General features: G+C 45.7%; 1 protein-coding gene across 1 annotated transcript in view; it reads left to right on the top strand.

Annotated features, from left to right (window-relative positions):
- The window catches only part of LOC127054535 (pancreatic lipase-related protein 2-like), a 75744-nt gene extending 63747 nt beyond the window's left edge, over positions 1–11997 (top strand). The window contains exons 12-13 of the mRNA XM_050960771.1: positions 9872–10039; positions 11892–11997. Coding sequence (XP_050816728.1) covers positions 9872–10039; positions 11892–11955 — 232 coding nt within the window. The 3' untranslated portion in view covers positions 11956–11997. The remainder of the gene's footprint in view (positions 1–9871; positions 10040–11891) is intronic.
- The last annotated feature ends 3912 nt before the right edge of the window (positions 11998–15909 follow it).

Below are 15909 nucleotides of genomic sequence, written 5' to 3'. Positions count from 1 at the left end.
CATCATTTCAGAGATGTATTTTACTGCATTTTAAAACCTGACTTTGTTCATCAAAGGAAGAGAAATACAACTCAGATCTCAAAATGTCTCTTATTATCAACATTAGAAAACAAAAGTGGGAGGACTTTGTTGTGGAATGAGTTATTTGATGTCCAATACCTTACATTGTAGTTTAGTTTTTATAATCCCTGCTAGAAATGACTATTATTATTATAGTATACTAGGCGGGGGGGTGCTTGGGACTCCGCATGCTGCTCCCGCCCCAAGCAACGGCTCTGCACTCCCATTGGCCGGGAACTGGCTAATAAGAGCTGGGGTGTGTGCCTGCGAGCAAGAGCAGCATGCAGAGCCTTCTACCCCCCACCCCCGCATACCAGTGCCAGACCTGCTGGCCGCTTCTGGGGCGCGTGCAACATGGTGTCAGAACAGGCAGGGAGCCTGCCTTACTCACACTGCACCGCTAACCAGGAGCCACCTGAGGTAAGCCCGCAACCCGAGTCCCAATTCCCTGCCCCAACCCTGAGCCCCACCCCAAACCCGGAGCCCCCCTCCTGCACCCAAAACCCTCATCCCCAGCCCCACCCCAGAGCCCACACCCTGTCCCACTCCCCAACTCCCTCAACTTGTAGCCTCCCTCCCATACTCCAAATCTCTCAGCCCCACCCCCAAGCCTGGAGTCCACACCTGCACCCCAAAGTCCTCATCCCCAGTCTCATCCCAGACCATGCACCTCCAGCCCAGAGCCATACTCCCTCCCACACCCCAACACCCTGCCTCAAACCGCAGCCCCTTCCCACATTCCAAATCCCTTGGCCACATCCCCAGCCTGGAGCCCTCTGCTGCACCCCAAACTTCTCATCCCCAGCCCCACCCCAGAGTATGCACCCCCAGCTCAGAGCTCGTACCCTCTCCTGCCCCCAGGCCCTACCCCAGCCCAGTGAACGTGAGTGAGGGTTGGGGAGAGCAAGCCACCGAGGGAGGGGGAATGTAGTGAGCAGGGGTGGGGCCTCAGGGAAGGGACTGGGCTAGGGTATTGGGTTTTGTACAATTAGAAAGTTGGCAACCATAAGGCTCCATCTGATGTAGTGTAGGTTTTGCAAAAACTAGCATCTCAAGGGAGTACCTTCTAAACTTGTTGCCTGACAGATCCTATCATTTCCAGCCTGGTGACTTTGGTGCTATGCCTCTAGTCTTCTTCCTGCACAAGATCCCAGATACTTACTGACCTGCCTTCCATAGAGTCATCTCATTTCCTTGGACAAGGAGGCCCCAGCTGCTCATGAGATTTGTGTGTCCCTCTCTCCATTCAATATGGCTGTACTGTGGAGTGTTTGTTGTCCAGACCTATACTTCTCCACAATGAAAATACTGCCATAGTGAAATCACTGCATACATGGTTCTTGGGCTTCTACCATTTTCTCTGTTCACTGATTGGTTTCTCCCTCTGAGACCTTTATAAAGATGTAAATTGATTTTTTTTTAAATTGTGGTTTATGCATTTCTCTCCCATCAATTGTATAACCTACTTCCATCGCTCAAAGCCCTGAGTTTGGGCACAAAATTCAATCCAACCCAGGCCAAGCTATTGGCTACCAACTGAAGCAGAGACAGTTCACAGACAGATATTTTCTCTTTGTGCCTAACAGAATATGAGACAACTGTATTATGACTGGATCTCCAGTGTAGCTGTCCTACGCCTATACAATACTAATTATATATGTTTTCCATGAACACAGTATTTGTGAGGACTCTGGAACAGGACTTTGCCACTGAACAATTCACCTGCAACAGTCACAAGTAAATCAAACCACTGTGGCTTCATGAATGGCCAACAGGAATTATTAGGAGATATTTGGTTTGAACTTAGCATGGATACCTTCTAAAATCATTGGCAAAAGTGATAAGGCAAGTGGGTAACACTGTAAATTGAAAGCCTGGGACTCTTTCATTTAAAGGTAAAAACATTAGAAAATACTGTAGCCAAAGTTTTTTTTCTGTTCCTCTATCAAGGAAGACAAGCAAATATGGCTGGATGCACTTTTTCTGTTACATGCATAAGCAAGTTAGGTTGTGGACTCCAGGTAGCTAGTCACTGTTACTTCCAGTGTCACAAAAGTTGCAACTCCTTGGGTCAAATACACCCCTACACAGAGTGTATTCACCAATTAATCTCCACTTAAACCTCTAGGGCCACGTGACACCTAAGGGGTGAATACACCTTGTACAGTCACTCAGCACAGAGGTGGATGAATTTCATCACATTCAAGCTTACCGAAGAGACGCTTAAAGGGTGGCTTGATCATAGTACATAATTACCTATATGGGGGAACAGAATTTTGATAGAGAGCTCTTCAGTCTAGCAGACAAAGGAATATCAAGATCCAGTGGCAAGACCCTGAAGCTAGACAAATTCATTCTAGAAGTAAGGGTACTCACTTTTAACAGTTAAGGTAATTAACCATTGGACCAACTATCCAAAGGTTGTGATGACTCCTCCATCACCGGAAATCTTTAAATCAAGGTGGGATTTTTTTTCTAAAATGTTCTAGTTCAAACAAGAATAATACAGGGAAGTCCTATGACCAGTGTTATGCAGGAGGTCAGACTAAATCATCACAGTGGCCCCTTCTGGCTGTAAAAATCTATGAAAATAAGGCATCTTCTGCATTTGAAATTTAAATACATATGGTTTTATTTTATTTTTTTTCAAAAAAACTCATCAGAACATGTTTCAGTACTGCCCTTCTCATACCCATATCATTGGGCATAGTCTGGGTGCACATGCCGCAGGAGATGCGGGAAGAAGAATACAAGGCATCAAAAGAATAACTGGTAGGCTAGTCACTAAGATGGAACGTTACAAGATATGGTCTTTAAAAGGAAAGAAGTTTGCAAAGCTGGACCCACTGAGCGAAACAGGCATAAGGGGTGTATCTTCACCAACTTCAATGAGTTGGGGTGCTTGCTTAGCCCATTGTGTGTGTGGTTCCTATAGACGTCACTATGCATTCTTTATGGTGTTATCAAGAGTAAGCAAAACAGTATTGCTTTAGTAATAGTATTAAAATATCAACAGTGAGGATTCCGGCGCAGATCTGTTTAGTAGTCTCAAGCAAACGATGACCTGAGATACGACTGGCAAGTTTCTCTCCACACTCAGCTTTCCATGTCTTACAATCAATTTGCAAAGTGAAGCTTAAGTTTCTCCTTAACATACTTTCAGTGGAAGTGGGAATTGGAGTGGGACTTATTAACAAGGCAGATACACTCTGCCTCCAAGGAGTCTCCCAACGGCCACTGTTAAGACATATGTCTTTCTCTGAATGGGTTTAAGAGGTGAGGCGGGAACACAGGCTACAATCCCACTAAATGACCTTTTCCCAGGCCTTTGAGAGGAAATAACCACACAAGTCCTCTGAAGACTTTTCTGTGCTGTCTCTTGATTTTCTCCACCCCTACATGCACCTGCACAGCAGCAGAGTGTGACAGCAATCCCTGCACTCCCATGAGCACAAGCACTGCTCCAGCAATAGGAAGGGGGTGGTCACAGCCTCACCTCTCTCCGACACAAAACTAGCTCTGCCTAGGGTGAGAGACGCCTGTGGCACAGTTCCCATGTTCTCTTACAGCAAGGGGTTCCTGCTAGAGTGGAGCACCATTGCACCACGTTTTAAACTATGATAGATGTCTAAGTATTGGGAGAAGGTGGTTTTCCCTGTACAGCTATTGGACCCTGCTAAGGGTTTGTGGGCACAACCAGCAGAGCCAGACAGCTATAACTGCATTCTTGTGTTGTATTTTAATTTTTCCCCCCTTACTTCTCCAGATTCATTTGTGGTACTTACCACTGCTAGTGACAGGATGTTGGTGATTAAGGCATTGAACTAGGATAGATCAGTTCCTGGCTCTGTGAAAGGCTTCTTGTGTGACCTTGAGCAAGTCACTTAATCTCTGTGATTCAGTCCTTTATCTGTAAAAGGGGGATAATCGTTTTAATGCTTCCTTTCTCTAATTAGATTGCAAGTTCCTTTGTGCAAGGACTGTCTCTCCCTTTGCATTTGCAATGTGCCTATTACAGTTGGGCCCAATGGGTGGTGCTAAAATACAAATAAATAACTGATCAAAAACTTTTTAGTCTTTCCATTCCACATCAGCAGAAAATGTAGGAAACTGGATCACTGTGTCAAACTCTCTCCTTATCTTTGGTCATATGATTATACACTAACCGATTCTATACTAACCGATAGCACTTTGCTTGTGCTGGGATGAGTTTGCAGAAAAGCTGCCTTCTAGGAGTTGAGACTCACTTCTAGATCACTTGGGAAAAACAGTAGCCCACTAAGAAAAACGAGGTTTCGTTCTCCTTGCAATGACTACATTTTATGAAGTATTCTGACTTCTGTAAGTGTTTTGACCCTGTACAAATGTTTATTACATTAAAATGTTCAGTGCCCTGGCTGGGGTTCTAACCCATCTTTACATTACTACTCCCCATGCATTATATACTTCATTTGAAACTGATGCGCTACGTGTGCACAATTTTTTTCCAATCCAACAGTGAATAATTTGTTTCTCTTTAGGCTTGGACCCCGCTGGGCCCTTTTTTGAAGGCACTCTGCCTAAAGTCAGATTGGACCCTACGGATGCAAGATTTGTTGACGTTATTCATAGTAATGCTGCCCAGTTTTCTACTGTAGGTAAGATCCCACAAACATTTGCAGCAACAGTCCTGACACTGAATTAACTGAGGCACTCCTCATGTCACGTATGTATTTCAGGGCTTGGAATGGTTAATATCACTGGCCACCTTGACTTTTACCCAATGGAGGCAGTGTTATGCCTGGATGCGATGATGTAATTATTCCACTGACTAAAAAAGACTGTCGAGTCTTCGCTGAAGGTAAATCTACTTCAAACATCTGCAGCATTAACTCACAGTTTCTGTTCATATCATAGTTCTGAACATCGCAAATGGAGCTTTTTTGAGAGTTTCATTTTAAAAATAATTTTGCATATTTGATGATGAGTGGAAAAAAAAGCATGAAACAATGAGGGCCAAATGACAGCCTTGATGGCCTGAAGGTAGCATACGGGGGGGGAAAGGTCATACAGAAGATGTGGGATCAGCCTTAATTTCCATAATTTGACTGCAGATTTGGGGTAGAGATCATTTAGTACTTCAGTCATAATGGGATGTGTCTGGCCAGGGTGAGGACAAGGTCATGACTATACCTATACTGGGGCAGCACTAGCTCACACTTTGGAATAGAGCGAGGATCGGCAACCTTTGGCACGTGGCCTGTCAGGGAAAACCCCTGGTGGGCCAGGGAAGTTTGTTTACCCGCCGCGTCCGCAGGTTTAGTCAATCGTGGCTCCCACTGGCCGCGGTTCGCTGTCCCATGCCAATGAGGGCTGCAGGAAGCAGCACAGGCCAAGGAGAGGCTTTCCCTGACGGGCCATGTGCCAATACTTGCTGATCCCTGGAATAGAGGCTGCAAGCGACACCTTTCACCATAAAAGCAGCAAAGAATCCTCTGGCACCTTATAGACTAACAGACGTTTTGGAGCATGAGCTTTCTTGGGTGAATACCCACTTCCTCAGATGCATGTAATGGAAATATCCAGGAGCAGGTATATATATGCTAGCAAGCAAGCTAGAGATAACGAGGTCAGTTCAATCAGGGAGGATGAGGCCCTGTTCTAGCAGTTGAGGTGTGAAAACCAAGAGAGGAGAAACCGGTTCTGTAATTGGCAAGCCATTCACAGTCTTTGTTCAATCCTGAGCTGATGGTGTCAAATTTGCAGATGAACTGAAGCTCAGCAGTTTCTCTGTGAAGTCTGGTCCTGAAGTTTTTTTGCTGCAGGGTGGCCACCTTAAGGTCTGCTATAGTGTGGCCAGGGAGGTTGAAGTGCTCTCCTACAGGTTTTTGTATATTGCCATTCCTAATGTCTGATTTGTGTCCATTTATCCTTTTCCGTAGAGACTGTCCAGTTTGGCCGATGTACATAGCAGAGGGGCATTGCTGGCATATGATGGCGTATATTACATTGGTGGATGTGCAGGTGAATGAACCAGTGATGGTGTGGCTGATCTGGTTAGGTCCTGTGATGGTGTCGCTGGTGTAGATATGTGGGCAGAGTTGGCATGCTCCATCCAGCACCCACAAGGCACTGATCAAAGGCACAAAGCCTGACTGCATCTCCTCTCCCTACAGCAACTTGAGCCAAAGAGCTGGGCTGAATGTCTCCATGGAGAATAGTGAAAGAATCCCCTCTCCACATGGCTTGGAATGGTGGACACAAAGCTTGTGTATCCCTTATACTCTATTCAGTTCATCTGAATTGCATTCTTTACGGCAGGCATTCTCAAATTTCATTGAATCGTGACCCCCTTTCGACAATAAAAATAACAACACGACCCCAGGAGCCTAAGCCAGACTGAGCCCCAGGTGTGTATGTCGGGGGGGACAAAGCCGAAGCCCTAGGTCTTCAGTCCCAGGCCTTCAGTCTCAGGCAGGGGTCTGTAATCTGAGACCAGACGCCCAGGGCTAAAGCCCTCGGACTTCAGCCCCGAGTGGTGATGCTCGGGCTTCAGCTTCGGTCCCAGACATGGCTACCCACTTTCCGGTCTCAACCCACAGTTTGAGAACTGCTGCTTTATGACATGCTGCAACACCAAAAATGATACTGTGCTGCGTAGCTGTCTTGTAACATGGATCAACATCCACAAGAGAACTTAGGCAGGTGTGAGCCCAGTTTTCCAGCTATGAGAAGTCAATGCATTGGTCAATTGAAGCGGCGAGCTTCTCGTATGCTACTGACAACCAGAAACCCCTAAGATTTCCCTTAAGAAATGCTACAGGATCATGCTATCCTTCCAGCCAGAATTTTTATTATTGTTATAAAGGAGAAAAAACCACCCCTGCGCTACATGGCCAAAATGTAATTGAAGATGGTTTCAGAGACACTCATAATTTTGATTCAACAGATGCCAATTCTCCTATATGCCATCATTCACGCAGCCATCAGTTTTATTTTCAAAGTATCCTCCATCCCAATGGATTTCTTGGATATCCCTGCAGGACATACAAGTTCTTCCGTCGATAAGCATAACAGCCCAAGAATGGGTGAGCTGCAAATATTAACAACTCTACTTTCATGTGCACACATCACACACAGAGTCAGGTGCTAGGGTGTCTCTGCTCTCCCAGTGCCTGACTGGGATCAGGCCTTGGGGAGAATGAAGCTCCAACAATAATAAAGCAATGCCAGCTGGTAGAGAGCAGGCATGTGGCAGGATAGATACAGATAGACCCTGGCTCCCACACCGTACCACTGGTGGGATCCTGGGTATCTGATGATTCCACTGGGATAGGTCAAACCTCAGGTGTCTCCTACGCTACACTTTCCATTGGAGGTTTGACTAGCATAGGTTTTGTACAAATCTTAGGCAGAAAAAAAGGCAGTGTTTGAAATAGAAGGGTTCAGACCATCACCACCTGGAAGTTAAGTGCACCCCTCAATGTAATGGGTAAAGAGTTAGTTTGTTTCATCCTCAGATGGTTAAGCATAAATAATCAGTAAAGAAACGGACATCAGAAACAGGACATTGAAACGCAGTGGGGTTCAATAGTGTGGGAAGGGAATGGTCAAGGCTTTGACAGCATCAGGGCCACCTCTTCAGCTTTAGTCTTGCAAGAGTTAGAATGAAAAGAAAAATATTCCACATTACCCAGATGCTCTTATTTTCCCCTAGGGACTCTGCTTCCCATGTCCCAGAGAAGGCTGCCCAATGATGGGTCACTACGCGGATCAATATCCAGCTAAACTTGAGAAAATAAACCAAAAATATTTTTTAAACACAGGAGCACAATGAAATGAGATGATCTAAAGCTGTAAACTTGCTGTGCTGTTATAAACTTTGATAAGCTGAATAGTGGTAGTTTTCCACGTCTCTCTCGTACACGGCTGCTGACAACCAAGGAAAAACACTAAACCATTTACCAAAGTCCATTCTTGCTGAGACTCTTGAGCTGCCTGTTCTTCAAACAAGAACAGTAAAAGTACACTTAAAGAGAACTGTCACTGTTTGCAGTATGTAAGGAACCTAGACAATGCCAGCAATCTACTTTTATTTGGCTTTTGTTGTGTAGGTTGGAGCCACCGAATATCTATCAAGCTGTCGGGCACGAAGAAAGTGAGGGGGGAACTAAACATAGTTTTGCATGGTACAGACGGGTTCACAAAGCAGTACGAAATTATCTGGTAAGTTCAATGGCACAAGACTAGGCTTTGTAGCGTGTCTATACTTCATTCACACATCTGTTTGCAAGTCATGTTTAAAGACTGCAAGCAACAAACGTTTGTTCATTGTTGCAGTCATGTTAGTTAACACACGTTAAAAGAGACAAGGCTTATGAGAATTGGCTAATGGTTAGAGCAGGGGCATGAAAGTCAATTCCTTTGCCTGGGCTCTAACATTTAACAAGCACTCGGGAGTCTGATTTGCCTGGGGAGAAGGCTCCAGCCAACTCTGATAGAGACATACACCGCTATCTCAATATAAAACCACCCGATATAACACAAATTTGGACATAACATAGTGAAGCAGTGCTCCAGAGGGGCGGAGCTGCTCACTCTGGTGGATCAAAGCAATTTTAATATAACACTGTTTCACCTATAACGCGGTAAGATTTTTTGGTTCCCAAGGACAGCGTTATATCAAGGTAGAGGTGTACTTCCATTCAGGTCACACCGGGGTGTGTGCAGCTTTACCACAGGCATTGACCTAGCCCTAGTCACTTCCATGCTAGCATTGTGATAGCTTGTTAGCATAGTCACTCCCACATGCCAACATGATTCCCAGCTCTGCCACTGCCTTGCTGTATGAACTCATGCAAGCTGCTTAACCTCTGGGCCTTGGTTTACGCAATCTGTAAACTGGGTACACTACCTATCCTGACTACATTAAAAAGCTTTATTAATGTGAGAACAGCACAGAGACCTTTAGATGAAGGGTGGAAAGGGCGTATGGACCTTCACAACCTAACTCCTCCATCTGTTCAGCCCATGATGCCAGCCTCCACCTCCCACTTGCTAAATTTTTACCTTTGTGTTTTCTCCAATGCTGCCCCTCATACTTTGGAGGAGCTCCATGTAAACTTCCACAAAGCTACCTCATTATCCTCCTTCAACCTCTCTTCTCCCACGATGTCTCCAAAAAACTCGACAATGGTTAAACTACCAGCATGCTGGAACCACAAACCAGCCAGTACTCCACCCGTGTGTCTCTTGTCATCTGTTGTCTCTTGTTTTATTCTTAGACTGCAAGCTCTTTGGGGCAGGGACCATCTTTTTGTTCTGTATCAATACAGCATCTAGCACCGGGGATGCTACACAAATACAAATTATTATTTAAAAAGGTATGAAGTGTTATAAAATAATAAGGGCAACATGCTGAAAGTTCTTTAGAACCTGTCTTAGCTCCGCAGCCTCCTAGACCAGTGGTTCTCAGCCAGCAGTCTGGGGCTCTCTGTGGGGCCACGAGCAGGTTTTACAGGGTCTGCCAAGCATGGCCGGTGTTACACTCGCTAGGGCCCAGGGCAGAAAGCTGAAGCCTTGCTGCATGAGACTGCAGCCTGGGGCATCGAGCTTCACCGCCAGGGGCTGAAGCCAAAGTCTGAGCAACTTAGCTTCCTGCTTACTACACTCTAACAATGGCCCTGGCTTTTATATGCAGGAAAATAGTTGTGGCATAGCTGGGCTGTGGAATTTTTAAAACACGGGAGGGGGCTCAGAAACAAAAAGGTTGAGAACCCCTGCCCCTGGACTGTATCAGATAGGGTCACTCTCCTCATTCTCCTATTTGCAGTGGACTCCTTCATCAAGGCAGCATTTATACCAAGTATGTTGATGTTGAAATTAACCCAAGAAATATTACAAAAGTTGAATTTCTGTGGAATAAGAACATATTGACTCTGCTTTGGGCCCGACTGGGAGCAGAAATGGTACATATAATCAATGAAGAAGATGGCCATGTGTAAGTACACTTGTTTTACACTACGTTAGTCATTTATAAAGAGAGTCAAATTTGACATTGCGGTTTGTTCCTAAAGGGTGAGATTCTCCCCTATGCAAAGAGCTACCATACAAAGGCAAGGCCCACTTCAGTCCCACTTAAACCCTTCAAACAGAGCTTAAATGGGAGCTCAAGGGTGCCTAGGCATTAGGCTGGCTTTCTGCTTGGAAATGGATTTCATCCAAAAAGCAATTTTAACTGCATACACAACAGTGAAGCACAGCAGCTCTGGAGATTCTGTGTGGTATTGATTGATTTCAGTTGCTCATGTCATCGCTGTGTATTCAAGCTGATCGAGTGGACTGATGCTTCTGTTTGATCCAGCGTATTTCTAGACTGGGGTGTGTGTGCACATTTTGTAACTTCTGTAAACTGAGCTCACTGTGCACACCAGAGGCTCCTTGCATCCCTCCATTCTCTCCCACAAGCTCCCATCTTCTCAATTTCCAGGGACGCCCGGGGGGGGGCAAGTAGGGAATCTGCCCCAGGCCCGCAGGGGCCCTCACGAGAATATAGTATTCTAAAGTATTGCAACTTCTTTTATGGAAGGGGCCCCAAAAATTGTTTTGCCCCAGGCCCCCTGAATCCTCTGGGCAGCCCTGTCCATTTCATTTACTCCATGCAGCTCCCCCCTACCACTTGCCCCATGTCAGGGGCTCTATGTAGCTCACATTCCCCTCTCTGACACATGCCAGTGTCTCTTCACATCCCCCCTCACCTCCCCCCATTCCAGAGTCTCTGTGCTCCCACCATCCCTGGATCCTGCATCTCCCTCCATGCCAGGATCTCTGTGCACCCTCTTTCTCCTTCCACCCCCTAGCCCTCTCTGTAAGGCTCTCTTATTTCTGTTGGAGTCCAGGCTATAGACAATCAACCCACACAGTAAGTTAAGCTGTTGCCTCTGATATGTCTAGGCAGCAGCAGAGGCTTGCAATGAGATTCTTCTGCCTGAAGCAGGAGGCAGTCTTGGAGCCCTGATTTTCCATGAATCAGGTTTTTCTGGCGCTCTGATTTGCATCAAAATCAACAGGGTTGTGCCTATTGATGCCTGGAACATTCCTTGAATTTTTGGAATTTGTCAGGTATGGGGTTTCAGTGTGATCATGTTACAGACAGACAGGAAAATGCCAGAGAACTGAGTGTTAGATTTCACCTGGCTTGGCCAAAAAAAATAGACAAGGCCGCCCAGAGCATTAAAGGATACTCCTTTATTGCACTCTGTATAAATCCTTGTTAAATACTTTTTTAGAAAAAAGAACCCCAAGGCTACCATTTCTGTGACATGACTTTCGACAAGTACCACCCTACAGGCAACATTTAAGTGTCCGTCAGCCAGTTAGTGCAGGTCACGCCCAGATATGTTACTTTCAAGGAAAGTATTTCCAGGAGCGGTATCAGGGAAACAAAACTTGTAAATATTTTTGTTCAAAGAGACAGGTCAGGACATGAACTTAAACAGACTTATTAGTGGCTATACACAAGCTCCTCAGTGTTTGGAAGTACCTAGATAAACCCATTTCTAACAAGATCATCATACAATGTGGCCCTGAATATGCAAAGCCTGCATTCAACAAAAGTGAAGATAGCACTACACAGATGGAAATATATAGTGTTCCATCAATTCTTGTCACCCCTTTATACTATTTGGCTGAACTACTGTGATGTAAGTGGAGTACTCCTCCTCTCAGATGAGCAGGGTCTTGGTTGGCAGAATCAGATGGGCCAATAAATGTAACCAATGTTCCTACCCACCTTTGGAAAAAGACATTTGTAGTGAAATATTGACTCATGTAGTTTTTTTTTTTTCCTCCAGGTCTACATATTGTGGCAATGGAAATGTGAAATATGGAATTCCACAGTTACTTACACCTTGCTAAATTGAATCCCATCAACTATGGTTCCTGTGTTCATAGAATGTCAGGATTGGAAGGGACCTCAGGAGGTCATCTAGTCCAACCCTCTGCTCAAGGCAGGACCAATCCCCAGACAGATTTTTGCCACAAAACCATAAATGGCCCCCTCAAGGATTGAACTCACAATGCTGGGTTTAGCAGACCAATGCTCAAACCACTGAACTATCCCTCCCCCCGTCAGTACTCTCTCTGGGGTTGTTTTCATACACAGCTATTGATAGAAAATAATTCTTAAATAGGTAGTTTCCTTTGTTTTCTCAGCTCTGTGCAAACACACTGATGGGTTTTTCAAGCAAGAAGTCATTGGTTTCAGTTTATCCAAAGTCCACTTCCTCTGTAAGAGACAGGGGCAGGCACTGCAGTAGTACATATCTATAGGTGCACTGATAAACATTGTAATATTGACACAATCTTTTCAAACAGGCTCACAGACAAATACAAATGTTTTCCACTGTGTTGCATTTGCAAGATTCTCTCTCTTTAATGTCAAGTATCAGAGGGGTAGTCGTTTTAGTCTGGATCTGTAAAATGCGACAGAGTCCTATGGCACCTTATAGTCTGACGAAGCTTATGCTCCAATACTTCTGTTAGTCTATAAGGAGCCACAGGATTATTTGTCTCTCTTTAATGTGTTTAAGACAGCACAAAATCTCAAAACAGCCCTAAGCATATGCCAGGAGCACCTGCAGAAAACCCCTACGCAGTTTACCTTCCAGTTTTAATGCATTAAAATACATCATTACATTTAACACAGACAATATGTATGAGGTAAGAATAGATACGCACAAAAACAAGTCCCCATTTCAGTGAAAGTCAGAACTACCCATTATATGCTGCAATCGCACAAATACTTCGCAAAGTAAAATATTCCCCACTTATGGAGAAATGACGGGACTAAGCTGTAGCATTAAGCTGTAGTTTGGGGTTGGCAACCTCTGGCATGCGGCCCTCCAGGGTAAGCACCCTGGAGGGCCTGGCCACTTTGTTTACCTGCCGTGTCTGCAGGTTCGGCCATTCGAGGCTCCCACTGGCCACAGTTCACCGCTCCAGGCCAATGGGGGCGGTGGGAAGCGGTGCAGGACAAGGAATGTGATGGCCGCGGCTTCCCACCGCCCCCATTGGCCTGAAGAGGCAAACCGCAGCCAGTGGGAGCCACGATCAGCCGAACCTGCGGATGTGGCAGGTGAACAAGCTGGCCCGGCCAACCAGGGTGCCTACCCCATCAAGCTGCGCGCCAGAGGTTGCCAACCCCTGCCATAGCTTTATATTAGGGGTAAGTACAGAGATGCACCAGCCTAGTAGAACTTCCAGGAGACACACTGGACTCTGCCAAGCTCCTGATGGCACAGCCACTGCGCTGCTCTTAAATGGCCTGGCTAGCCCAGCTAGCGATTGGGGAGAAGAAGCAGGGCCATGACCCTGACTCCTCCCCCCTCCATTGCACAGGCTTATACCACAGTGTGGCACTAACCCTGTGAAGTCCCGAGGGCAAAACCTGCCACCACACCTAGCTTCTACACAATGGAGTCAGTTGATGGTACAAGAGGAGGAGAACTCTGTGTGCATGATCTTCATCCCTTGCACACCAGAGCAGAGGACCAGAATTCTGCCCCTGATTTGCATTTAAATAAGAATAATTCTTTTAGCCACATGCCTCCAAAAAAGCTGATGAGATACTGCCAAACTTGTCTAATTTAATACTGTGACAGACGTGGCAATTTCTTGCACATCCTGGACAAACCTCACTGAATTCAATTAAACCCCACCGAAGTAAGGTTAAGTGTCTTAGGAGTTCATTATATTAAAAATGCAAAGGTTTCTCTGTTATGATGGGATTGTATGTAACAAGTTTTCCTGTAGTTGTTCATGAGCATTTGAGGCCACACCAGTACCCTGAGAATACAATCCTTAGAAGACAGAGACAGCAATGTGAATGAAGGAGGCACACTTGACTAATTTAAACCCTATGTAAGCTTCAAATGGCTATTTTAAAATAATGGGCCAGATGAGAAGGAACTGGTGGGATAAACAAAGTTAAGGGTCAGAGGGGTAGCCATGTTAGTCTGGATCTGTAAAAGCAGCAGAGTCCTGTGGCACCTTATAGACTAACAGACGTATTAGAGCATGAGTTTTCGTGGGTGAATACCCACTTCGTCGGGTTATGGAGTTAAGAGGGTTCCCTAGGAAATACCTGGGTGGAGGGAATGCAAATTCCCCACCTCCAGACACAATCTTTGAAACTCCCCCCTCAGGAGGGGACCTGCTCATCACCTCTTACATCAAGACAAGATGAGAGGCCCAACTGTATAAAGGAAGGACTCACAGGTCTGAGCCAACGCGGTTACGAACCCTTTAACCCCATAAAAACCCATTGGTGGGGTTTGTTCACTGGCCAGAGCTCGAGTTGGAGTTGGGGTGATTTCTGATTGGCTTATTAGCAAGCACGTAGGATCTGTTATTGCTTTGAATAAGGATAAAGGTACTTGCTGAGAAAGTTGTGCGGTTACTTAACTGATGTTGTTTGCAGCCTGGGAGGAAAGGCAAAGCAGGCCTGCTGAGGCAATCTGATTTGCCATTCTCAGTGTAGGCAGGGAACCAGGCAGCCTGGGAACAGCCCAGTCAAGAGTGGGAGAGAGGTGTGTGTCTCTACTCAAGAAAAGTGATGGCAGGGAAGCCAGAAGCCTAAGAGTGGGTTCAGCCCTTGCTGGCCCATAGAGGAGGACTATGAGTGTAGTTGCCCTGAATTGTGACACTTACTACATTACCCGTAATGCCCTATTCCTAGAGAGAGAGAGACTCCTGGCTTTTCCTGTGGTTGTTCATGAGCATTTGGGGCCAGACCAGTACCTTGAGAATAAAACACTTTGAAGAAAAACAGACAGAAAAACAGAAATGTGAATGAAGCCCTAGTACACCAAGAATTTGTGCTGGAACAATCTAACTGGGAGGCAATGAAAGTCTAAGGTGAAGGACCCTCAAAGGGGCAACCCCAAAGGGCACCCTAAATACATCACAATCTTTCCATCAAAGCTACTAAAGAACCCGAAGGTGCAATCTCCGCAGGGCAGGTGCATGTGGCACATCTGCTCCCAAACCACCCTCCTACCTGCCACAGTACAGATCCAGAGACCTAGGCACTCTCTTACCTTGGGGCACGTGTCCCTGCTGCTCAGCATCTCCTCAGGATCCAGGGGACACAGAACAAGCAGCAACATCTACCTCCTGCTGGGGGACACCATTTTGGAATGAAGGGAGCACGGGCCTGGCCAGTGGTACAGATTTATAGCCTCATACAGCACCACATGGTGGCAGGAATGCAGTACTACACCCTGCCACTGCCATGGGCAGAAAGTTTCAAATACAGGTTGATGGGTGTTGAGTTTCTCTATTTCTGCCTTGTTTTCTTGCCAAGTATCTCCATGGGTGGCTGGTGTTAGTATCTCCTGGCTTCCTGCTAGGCAGTGGGGGCTAAAGCACACACACACAAAGCTATTAAAACATGTGAAAGTGGAGGAAACTGACGGGCTGTATCCATAAAGAGGTGGAACCAGGAGCCCACAAAATGGGTCTCCAGGACCTAAGGAAGACAGCAGAAGTAGCTAAGCAAAAACTGGGTGTCTTGCAAGGGGTTATTATTACCTGACCTGGCAAAAGGGGTGAGGGGGTGGCATGGTTTAGTCAATCCACTTTAACATGGCACTTCAATAAAAACATACCTTTAAAATATCAAAAGTAGCAATCTAAGCTTTTTTCAAGCAACAACCATCTGGTCTGTAGCAGGAGTATTTCCTAGGTCTTGGTGCAGGGAGTCTGCATTGTGTCAAAATTGCCATGACCTGTGCTCCTTAGGATAGCCACAGCATAGTAATAAGATAATAAGATAATTAATTCCTAACACCTACCATGTTCACCTTATGT

This window comes from Gopherus flavomarginatus, chromosome 6 (genome assembly GCF_025201925.1).
Source record: "Gopherus flavomarginatus isolate rGopFla2 chromosome 6, rGopFla2.mat.asm, whole genome shotgun sequence".
In the NCBI taxonomy this organism is placed as follows: domain Eukaryota; kingdom Metazoa; phylum Chordata; order Testudines; family Testudinidae; genus Gopherus; species Gopherus flavomarginatus.
The sequence above is the reverse complement of the archived record's forward strand: the minus strand, read 5'-3'. Positions and strand labels throughout refer to the sequence as shown.